General features: G+C 45.1%; 1 protein-coding gene across 1 annotated transcript in view; it reads right to left on the reverse strand.

Annotated features, from left to right (window-relative positions):
- Window positions 1–11,146, reverse strand: part of frem2a (FRAS1 related extracellular matrix 2a) — a gene marked incomplete at both ends in the record, with an annotated part of 60,874 nt that extends 49,728 nt beyond the window's left edge. The window contains 2 exons of the mRNA XM_083986574.1: window positions 3,297–3,386; window positions 6,172–11,146. Coding sequence (XP_083842700.1) covers window positions 3,297–3,386; window positions 6,172–11,146 — 5,065 coding nt within the window. The remainder of the gene's footprint in view (window positions 1–3,296; window positions 3,387–6,171) is intronic.
- Window positions 11,147–11,376: the final 230 nt, after the last annotated feature.

The raw sequence follows: 11,376 nt of genomic DNA on the forward strand, positions 1-11,376 counted from the left end.
AACCTTCCTGCTATAAACTTGCTTGTAAACATGGAGGAGTTGATTTGGAAGGGGGGGGGGGTCTGTGGAGAGGAAGGATGAGAGGAAGGATGCTTCAGATGTTCTGGTACCAGCTATTGTGACTCACTGCATTGCTGCCCTTTAAAAGTATGTTACCGGCTTTTTAATATATATTTTTGGCTTTCCTTTACAATTTCTATATCCGGAACCAACACCAACTCTCCAAAAGAGGAAGAAGCCACAGTAGATCAGTAAAGTTATGGATTGATAATGTAAACTCATGAACTTGAAGTACAGATATTACTGTTAAAAGCCTCAGGCCTATTAACTTAAACCAGACTATTGCTGAGAACAGAGAAAAGAATAAAAGTCCTAATAACTTTAGAGGGGCATTAACAATCAGTTAGTCATTTTTTCCTTTCATGGGCACAAAGACACAGTCATTCTGTTAAACATTTGCATTTCCTTGTAAGTCCTCCTTGTAGGGCTAAAGTACAGTATGAAAAACTAAAATAGCTTGAAAAATGCACCTATGACCATTGGCATGCTTTTATATGTGAAGTGGGCAATACACAGTTCTCCTCTTATGAGATGGTAATTTGCAAAGCACTTGTCACTAACTTGCCAGTGAGTTGTAGAGTAGTTTTAAAACTCAAGGGCAAAATCTAACAACATATGACTTCTATATCCTAAAAAATAATAATCAAAATAACCTTGAAAACAAACCGATGACCTTGACGTTTTAATTTGACTCTCAATTTAACAGCCTAGTCTGCCAGTGAGTGTCTGAGAAGCATTGTGTTATTCCGCCAAGTTCCTGAACGTGAATATGAGGATTTCTCTGCCAAGTTTTATTCAAATACTCCAGCGATGGGAGGCTTACTGCGCTCTTCATCAGTTGTTCAGTGTGTGCTCTGTCTTTAACACAGAACCATCATGTTTGATCATATGCAAGGAAAATGAACAGACTGAGAGAAATCAGAAAAACTGCTGCGACTTGTTCCAAATACTGTCAGTACTCACTTACACACATACGCACCTCTACCGCTTTTACAGTACATTTTAAAAGAGGATCGAACAAATGGCACAAACGTGTTAAGTAGGCGACAGCACAGTCTGGAAAGTCGCTGCAAATTTGCACATAAAGCGGAAGGCTGTAGCGTGGTTATGCAAATTTGAATCATGTGAATTTCAGTCACCAGACAAAAGGTGAACACAAGTCAATTATTAAAAATCATAAGAAAGAAAAGAAAGGTTGAATCTCCATACACCTGTTATCTGACAACTTTAACAAGCATTGACTAGGAGTATGTGTTGTATAAAGTAGCCTATACTGTATGACACAAAGTGCATGTTTTAAGAAGGTTCTTCTTATGGTTCCTGGAATTTTTTTTTTTTCAGATGAAATCTAGATATTTTTATTACTTATTATAGTTATTTCTGTGTGTTCCGTGTTAATTAATAACCTATAAATAATTGCTTTACAAACCTTTCTATATAAATAATGTACAATAACTAAAGTAAGACCAGCGTTTTGTTTTCGTATTTCCCTGGCATCTCTGACATTGAGTTTCACTTTAATGTTTCTGCTCCGCCTTTTGTCTTCTTGCTCACGAATACAAACACTTTTTAATTTGACTTGAACTGCAGTTTTAGCAAAGGCTTTGAAATGTTACTTCATTAATGATAATTTCCATTCAGTGGTACAATATTCGTTTTTCTTTTCCTGACTCTGCTGATCTCTGAGCTTCATCAATCACTGAAATTTCCTATACGAGCCTCCCAGTCACTGATTGCTTAATTAGCTGCTGCCTTTAGTAAAAAGAAGCTAATTTATGCACACTGTGAGCACTCTTATAGAAGGAAATGTACAAAATTTTAAGTGGCATGTGCATAATTTAAGACGAAGATGACAGTTATTATATAGTCATAAAAATAGAGAGGAAGACAAATCTGATTCTGTTTTTTACATACTGGAAAGAAAACATGTTGTTATTTATTTTCTAAATTCAAACTGCTCATTGCCCTGAGTTGTCTTGACCTTCAATTGTTGGTATTTTCAATACAGGGTCCAAATGCCTTTCTCCATGCTGACAGAAAAAAAAACCATTAAATCAGAACAGCATATACAGTAATGCTGCCTGACATATCCTGCAGTCATATTCACAAATTACACATGCAGTCTCATCAAATCACTGAACTGTGAAAATGGCGGGTGTTAATCTCCGCAACCACAGAAAGAGTTTTCAATCTTTAATGAAAGTGAAAGCCTCATCAGCTCCTCCAGTGAGTTAATACGATGTAGCATCATTTGTATTGTACAGGTAGAGACACACGGCCTCCGCTGACCTCCGCACACTCTTCAAATCCTCAATCAAACTTAAGTCAGCACGAATGCACCTGAAGCTTGAAAGAGGAGGAGGAGGAGGGGGAGGGAGGAGGGGGAGGCTTCTGTTTAGCGCAATGAATATGAATGAAAACAACAGAAGTATCAAAAAACAAACTTCACTGAACTGTTTTGTGAAATCTGCAGGGGAACTGTTTGCAAAATTAAACACACTATGAGCTGGAGTATGATGCTTGACAGTTGACTCGCAGGTGCATCACAATTGTGAGTTGTGAGCTGCTGAATGAGTAATGAGGGATTCTCTGAACCCTGACAACTGCTGCAGAGGAGAGCCGCTAATTCACCCGGAGAGATGAGAACCCAAACCAAGTGGTGACAGGTTTGATCCCCACCAGCGCCTTTGCATCCATCAATAATCGGAATAATATTCTGCAACAAAAATCCTATTGCATTTATTTTTGGCTGATATTGCTTTTGTGATTTCAGTTGGCATGATTATTTTAATGTTTTATTTGCATTGTAATATAAAGCCTTATTCTGACCATAGAGACCCAGGTTCTCTCTCTCATTCTCAGTCAGAATAAATGCAAAAAAAAAAACTTTAAAAAGAAAAGAAAAGTGATGGACCCCACTGGGATGCACTTGTTATTCAATGCTTTTAAGCTTTTAACTTCAACAGGCACATGTGGGCCAACACAACTCAGCCAGTTCATCACTTTTTATTGTCCCCTGGAAACACTGTGGTATATTGATGTGTACAACACTTTTACACATTTGTGTATTTTCTTAAGTTGCAGCGCCTTGAGCTCCGAGAGCTGTCATGTGAATTGCCATTGAGGAAACACACTGTGGATATCTATGTTCATTCATCGTACACTTGCATTGGATAAAGATGATGATGCAAAAACCTGAAGGTAAACACAATGAAGGCAAAAAGGTGAAATCTTACCGTTATCTTCAACAGAGAAATGGAAGAGGTCAGATGTGGCGTTTTCTTCATTCCTCAGCACATAACAGACCTTCAGGTCCTCAATGTCAGCTGGAACAGAAAACTTTTGTTCAGTTTACTTCATTTTTTTATTCTTTTTTTCCCAAAAAAAACATGGATGTGTCAAAAAATCAGAGTTGGACAAGGCACAAAAAAGTAATTTGTGCAACTGTGATAAAAAAAAAAAAAAACCCTGTCACCTAAAAACTAATAGAAGGAGAACCATCAGAAGGATCTCACAGAGGTGACAAGCAAACAACAAATATTTTGATATAATTCATGACAGAGTGCAAATGAGGGTTGGTGCACTTTGCATTTTAAACCGAATAATTTCACTGTCGTGTCAATGAGAGATGATGCACGATTCAAATTCTAACAACCACGTGGCTCAGGCTTAAAGTAAGGTGGTGGCTAAATTATAAATCGCACATCGAAGCGATTTGCCCTTGCGAAGGTTAAAAAAATATATTTACTTATTTATTTATGAAATAATTTGCATTTTAAGATAAAAAAAAATCTTCATGTGAAGTTTCACGCTGGTAGCAGAAATAGCCTCAAACACACTTTGAAGTTGTATTATGGGTTTATGGCTTGTTCAAACGCTCTCCGTCAAATAATCGTTCAAAGATGGAAGCTGTCCTGCTCCAGCTCCGTATCAGCTACAGTAACAGCAGGTTTCAAGTATCACACTGATTCAGTTCCTTATCAGCACTCAGCATGAACAATTTTCTACCAGAGAAAGCACTCTGAAAGTCATGCATCTGTAATCCAGGACGATAAGGCCACCACCTCCAATCTGAGACAGCTCCAGCTAAAAACCTAAAGAAAACGTTCAAATCCTGAACCTGTCAGCTGTCTGGGTCAACGGTGCTGAAAACCAGGTGACGGTGGATGTTTTAATGACAGACAGAGGGGAAGAATGTTAAAAACAGGATTGCGACGGAGCAGACTGCACTTCCACAGCTGTTTTTTTTTTTTTTTGCTTAACTTCTTTGAATTACAGGGCTCTGTCTGCATTTTTTCCACCATTCTCCAGAAACGTCTATTACAGTGCAGAAAAAAAAAAAAGAAAGAAATCATCGAGACTGTGAAAGGGCTTGGCCCCTGCGAACTACCTCCTTCAATAATAGATGTCAGAGGAAGGAGGTTCATAAAAGTATAAACCCCTGACTACTGACTGGGACACAGCTCAAACCTCTTAGGTGGCTTCCTGTCATTGCTGCCTCGTCTACTGACGGAGGAAAAACATATAAACGCTTTACAATCACAGCCAGGTAAACGGCAGCGACGGGCGGCGTCCTGTGTTCATTTGTTCACATTAGCCGCTATTGATCTGCTTGTGTACGGAGGGCAAGAGGAAGAGGATCTTGTCCGTGTCGTGATGCAGCCTTGAACTTCAGGACCTTGCAAATGAAAAGTCGACACTGTGAACCGGGGGCAACGCTGTTCATCAAATATTTAAAGAGAATGCCTCATGGGATGTGCCCTGGAAATAGGATGAGTAAATAAAGAGCGAGGGATTGTCTCTTTCACCTGACTGACTCCTCTGACGAGCCCGTTTGCTCTAGCTCGCTCACTCTCTCACGCCCCTCCTCCCCCCTGCCTTCCTTCATTCTTTATTTCTCTCATGCCACCTACACCCTCCTCCCCGTTTCCTCCTGCCTCCTTTGCACATTCTCTTCCACTTTACCAGCTCTCTCTGGCCCCTCTCCTGCCCCCTTTGCCTCTCTTTCCTCGTTGCACTCTTGTCTCGCCGCACAGTGCTTTGCCAGAAGGGTCTGTCTCGTGCAGATTTATAAAAGCTCTTTTGTCCCCTCCGTGTTCCCAGTCGCCCATCTGCGCTTACGGCAGGCTGCGGCGCGAGCAGGTGAATTTTCTTACTTGTTTGTATAATTGCCTCAGTGTGAAATGAAAAGCCGCATTGATTGTGTCATTTTAAAGCCCAATCACCGGCATTGTTGTCTTGAGTCTGTGCTCAATACCAATAAAAAGAAATGTACGCTTGCAGAAACTACTTAGAAATTCATAGTTCAAGAGGGATACTGAGATGTTTTGGTTTTCTGTGCATTTCCTTTAAGATCCACAAATTCCAACAAACTCTTTTCAAATTTGGGCGAAGGCATCCGGATGTGCTGCAGCTCAAATGCCAACCTTTCACTAAAAGGTCTGCGCTGACCTTTTCACATCATCCTCTGCTTCTGTCCTGCTTCATCTAACAAACCACTGTAGAGAACATCAGATGTGAACATCTCCCCAGAGATGCAGAAGTCATAAATTATTCATCTCTAACCATCTACAAGACATTTGCGTGAAACAGCAGCCCCTAACTTTGGTCTGCTAATTATGATTTGATGAGCAGGGCACATCTAAATCAGGCCCCACAAATTAACCATTGAGATTCCCGAGCCGGCGCCCGTCACTCATGGGAATAATTATTACCCCATAAATTAAACTCTTTGGTGGTTGGTGAGAAAAATTCATCAAAAACATGCAGGTTTGCAGGGATTTTTAACTTTAACATTTCCTATGAGGTTAACACATTACACCGGAGTGGATCAAAATGATTTGATTAGGAAAAAATTATCAAAGCCACTTCCATTTAAATGATAATATAAAAGATTTGACATGTTTGAATAGAAAAAAAAAAATATATATATATATATATATATAATTTACATTCTAGAGTCTAGGATATCATTTTATGTAATTTATCTTGTGTTGTTAGTTTTTTTTTTTAATTAAAATGACTCATGGGATTTGATTTGATATGACACGTAGCTGGAACATTTCTGCTAATCACAGTCTATTATAAAGATGATAAAAGTTCTGAGCTTACCTTGACTGAACGTATCAATGGAGTTGTTCCCGTGTCCCAGGTTGATGATGTAGCCGTGTTTGGGCTGCGTGGTGATGTGGAACAGCAGGGAGGCCGGGGTGCTGTCCCTGTCCTCGGCCTTCAGCACTTTGGGGGTGATGGGGAAGCCCAGGTGACCCGTGGGCAGGATCTTCAAAGTGGGGGCACCTTTATTCACCAGGATCTGAGGGACGCCGTTGTCTAGGGCCACAATAGTGATCTTCATGGTTTGAGGGTGTCGGGTCTCGAAAACGGTGTCGGGGAAAACAAAGAAGTCTGTGTGTGTGCCGTCGGTCACGGTGAAGGAGAAGGAGTCCTCTGATGATTCTGTGCCGTCGTGCTTGTAGCTGATGAGGTTTTCATTGAGGTCTTGTTTTGTGAAGCCGGTGACGGGTGTGGAGTGGTTGTAGAGGAGTTTACCGTGAACAGGCAGCTGAGTGATGGTGAATTTCAGCAGTTTCTCTAGCGTGTCCTGATCTTCAGCCGTGAGCTCAAACGGTGTGATAAGCTTGGTCTGTCCTTCTGTAACGAGTAGACTATTTACAGTCACTACAGGTTTCTTGTTGTCGACATCCACGATGGAGATTCTGAATGTTCTGAATATGGGATTGTAGCCGTCGGTGACCTCAAACTCAAAACTGTCCATTTTCAACTCGTCATCAGACGTGTGGATGTAGTAAACTTTACTGCCGGCCAGCTGCAGCTGAGTAAAGGACACAATGGGCATCCCGGGGGTGTCTGTGCACTCCAGGTGGCCCCTGACAGGGGCCCTTGTGATAGTGAAGACCAGGTTCTCATCAGGGCTGTTGAGGTCGGTGGTGCTGAGAAGATCTGTAGTCAAAGTCACCCTGCCACCTTCTCTCAGTGACACGCCTTTACTGACAACATCCGGGAAGACCATGTCGATGCTGCCCACGGTGATGTAGAAGTAACGATCAATCAGCGGGTTCATCCCATCCGTGACATCAAATTTAACCAAGTCTCGGATTCCCTCCTGCCCATTGTGTGTGTAAACTAGCAGCCCTGCATCGAGTTCAGCTTGTGTGAAATTCATTCCTACCGTGATATTCTCCAGAGGGCCGGAGGGAGTTCTCCTCTGCAGGAGACCCTGACCGGGCCCAAACCGGATGATGTATGTGAGCGTACTGTCGTCTGAATCTAAATCTGTTGCTTTTAGCACTTTGTTGTTGATCTCTTTGGCCTCGCCGATTTCCACTTCCAGACCGTCGTTGATGAGCATCCTGGGAGTCTCGTCATCCACAGAGACGATCATAACCACGGCTGTTTTCTGCACAGAGTACTTCCCGTCCGTCAGAATTACATCAAAGCTGTCCTCTGTTGTCTCTGAGTCATCATGCTCATAAATAATACTTGATGCTTCTCTGATCTGCTCTAAAGTGAAATTAGTCACCGGAACTGAGCCTGTGGGTAGCTGGTTCAAAATGGCACCGTGTTTTGGAGGCTTGGAGATGATGAACATCAGCTCCTCAGGTGGGATATCAGCATCGGCCCCATTCAGTATTGGAGTGTCAATGACAATGTTCATCCCTTCCATCACCACTATTTCCCTCAAATAAATCTCTGGCTTTTCATCATTTGCCGGGATGATGACGATCGGGAAGAAATGGTTCTCTGAGAAATTGATGCCATCAGAGCACCTGAACGTGAACCTGTCCTCCACCGGCTCTACTCCTTTGTGAATGCTTTGCACATAGTAGACGTTCCCCTCCCTGATGTCTCGGAGGGTGAAAGCGCTAATAGCCGTTCCTGACCTGGACTTCTCCGAGCCCGGAGCTGGTGATATGTTTTCCACATAGCCAGCCGTGGGCTGCACAATGATCGTGCAAAGGATATCATCTGTTGGAGTGTCATTATCATCAGCATCCAAGTGCTGAGGGCCAATGGCATATTTCTCCCCTTCAATGACGCTGAACTGAACACCAACTCCGACCTCAGGGGCCTGGCTGTCAACAGGAAGGATAGTGACGCGAACGTGGACCCCGTTGACCGTGTTGCCGCCTACCGTCCACTCATCGGACATGTCCGTCAGAGTCAAATTGAAGCCGTCCTGCAGAGAGCTCAGACCTATCTCACCACCGGTGTGTGCGTACACCACCACACCGTTAATGATATCAGCCTGTGTGAACCTGGTAGCAGGCACTCCTTTAACCAATATTTCACCCATAACTGGGGGGTCCTCCACAATAAAGGTCAGCTGGAGGTCATCTGTGTCATCATCGTGGCCTTGGATGACATTAGTGGTGATTTCCGTGGCTCCGTTTTCCAGCACGTCCATGAGAGATCCGATTGTTCCCTCAGGCAGGCTGACAGTTGGAGTTTCATCATCGATAGGCTTTACATTAACTCTCACCGTCACGGTCACAACATGGATCCCATCACTCACATCCAGCTGAAACTCATCACTCACCGTCTCCTCCCCGTTGTGAGTATATGATATCTTCCCCTCTGAGATATCCTCCAGTCTGAAAACCCCTTTTTTCTCTAGGTCAGTGAATGCAACCTGGATTTGTCCATGTTTAGGGAGCTGGCTCAGAGTGAAGGTAATCTGTTTACTCTCCGTGTCGAGGTCCATGGCGTCTAGCTCAGCGATGGTGATGATGTGCATGCCGCGTTCAAGCACGGTAAAGCCGGTGTTTGTAATCTGAGGGGGTTTATTGTTGACGGGCTGCAGGTAAATAGTGAAAGCTCCTTCTACGCTATTCCCCGCTGTGTCCTCGACCGTGTAACGAAACTGCACCACGTGGGCTGTGATTCCCAGCTCGATGTCCGGGGGGGCGTAGGATATTTTATGATGGTTAATCTGAGCTTGTGTGAACTCCGTGACCTCGGTGTCAGAGCTGTCAGTCAGAACCAGGGAACCAAACAAAGCCGGGTTATTTTCATCCGTATCCGTCGGCGGCTGGATGACGGTGTATTTGAGGTCACGGTCCTCTGAGTCTAGATCAGTGTAACGCAGAACTTCTTTGTTGAACTGAGTGAGCTTGTACTCCTGAACCGTCATCTGCAGGGTGGTGCCGGGGAACAGCTCGGGGGGGACGTCGTCGATGGGCAGAACCCGGATTATGAATGCGTTCTCCCCTGACTCGTTAGGGGGGTCGTTGTCATCCTGAACCGTGAACACAAACTGATCCATGACTGTGTCTGTGTTGTGAGGGCCTGTGTGCTTGTAGAAGAGCTTCCCATCCGTGATATCTTTCTGAAGCCACTCCGTCACCTCCTTCTCATACACTTCATCCTCAGCGTTGAACTTCCAGGAGGAGGGGTCCTCGGGGGCGTCCGACTGCCTCAACAGCACTGTGCCGATTGTAGAAAGGGGGGGAACAATAGTGAATTTAATAGTGGAGTCCTCAGAGTCAATATCAGCGGCGCTGAGCATGAGGGGGGATATGGGCATCATCTGGTTTTTGAAAAGCACCAGACCGGTGTTGGCGTTTATAATCGGTGGCTCGTCGTCGGTGGGAACGATCGTGATCGGAAATAGGAATTCTACTTCGTTCTTCCCATCGCTCATCTTGAAGACGATGTTGTCGCTGTAGGTGTCGCTGCCGTCGTGCTGGTACACGACGACCCCTGTGGTGAGGTCATCGGGCGTGAAGAATTTCCTCTGAGAGCCCAGCACCATGAGGTCGCCGTGGCGCAGCCCGTCCACCACCGAGATGGTGACCGTGTCCAGGTTGTCTTCGTCGCTGATCTCCAGGTTGTGCGTGGTGAACAGAGGCCTGGACTGGCCCTCGTACAGCAGCTGACCCGTGTTGCGTGTCACAACGGGGGCCAGGGAATTCATCGGTTTGACGACGATCATGAAAGCGAAGGGGTCTGAGACGGCCCCGTCTGTGTCCACCACCTCGAACTCCAGCTGGAAAATCCTCTCAGTGTCTGAGTCCAGGGAGGGGGGCTTGTAGGCTATTTTCAGATCCCGCAGGTCTCTCTGGTAGAAGGATGTGATGGGGAGGTTTCTGTCATCAGTGCTGACTATGTAGCCCTCCTCATAGGACAGGGGAGAGGTGATGTTGAAAATAAGCTCATCTGGGTCTGACTCTGCATCCTCTGCGGCGATCATATCAGGGGTGAGGGCTGTCATGACAAACTGGCTGACCTCCATCATCATCATGGACACAAAGCTGGGCTTGGGGCGAGTGTTTTCCTCTCCCTCTTTTATGCGAATCATGAGATGGAAATACTCCTGTTTCACTAGGTTTCCCTCTTTATCATGCAGCTCCACCACCATGGGAACATAATCTCTGTTGGGGGACTTGTGGTCGAACGTGTGCTCGTAGCGGATGTCAGCTTGTGTGAATTCGTCACAGTCCATCATTTGGGAAAGTTTACCCCCATCTACAAGTGTACCGTATCTGGGCAGCGGGCTGCCGCTTGACAGGGACGCCACCTCGCATTTGTGCGAGTCTCTATCATAGGTAAACTCTAAAATCTTCTTATCAATGGGATTACTGAGCCCCTTCAGACTGTCAACAGTGAGGGGCATGTTTTTGGTGAGTAACTCTAGCTGCGTAAAAACTACTTCCACCTCCATCATGAAGGGGATAATGACGGTTTCGGTTTGAGCGTCATACCTGAGCTGCAGCCTCACTCTGTCTTTAGCCGGACTCCTGGAGCCGTAGTGGGAGTACGTCACGTCGTTGGGGCCGAAATCACAGGGAAACTTTTTGGGCGAGAGATGCCCCGGTCTCTGCGAGAGCGGGTCGTTATCCAGGACGGTGATGCTGCATCGATCCCCCGGCTGAGTCTGAATCACCAAATCGTTGATGGGATCGATGAAGACAGATCTCCCGAAAGGCACGCGTACTCCGTTGTTGGCCACCAATATCGCGTCTTCTGACAGTTCAGATCTGAGCGCGTAAAATAATCCAGAGCTGTCGGGCTGCGCGGAGACAAAACCTGTTACTGTGAAACACAGGAGAAGTCTGCAGAACAACATCTTGGCGGCGGGTGTGATCCAAAGCATCCGAGAAACAGTCGCTGTGCCTCTGCCGTGGTGATGCTGAGAGATCCCCCCCCCTGCTCTGTCACTCGGTGAAGGTAGAAAAAAGAAAAAAAAGAAGAAAGTGTTGGGAGTCAGCTGCTGTCTACACGGAGACTCCCGTGCATCTGTCCACCCGGACCCTCCACATACTCAGTGAGAATAGCGCGCAGGAGTTTTTAACTTCA

This window comes from Trachurus trachurus (assembly GCF_905171665.1).
Source record: "Trachurus trachurus genome assembly, chromosome: 14".
Classification (NCBI taxonomy): Eukaryota; Metazoa; Chordata; class Actinopteri; order Carangiformes; family Carangidae; genus Trachurus; species Trachurus trachurus.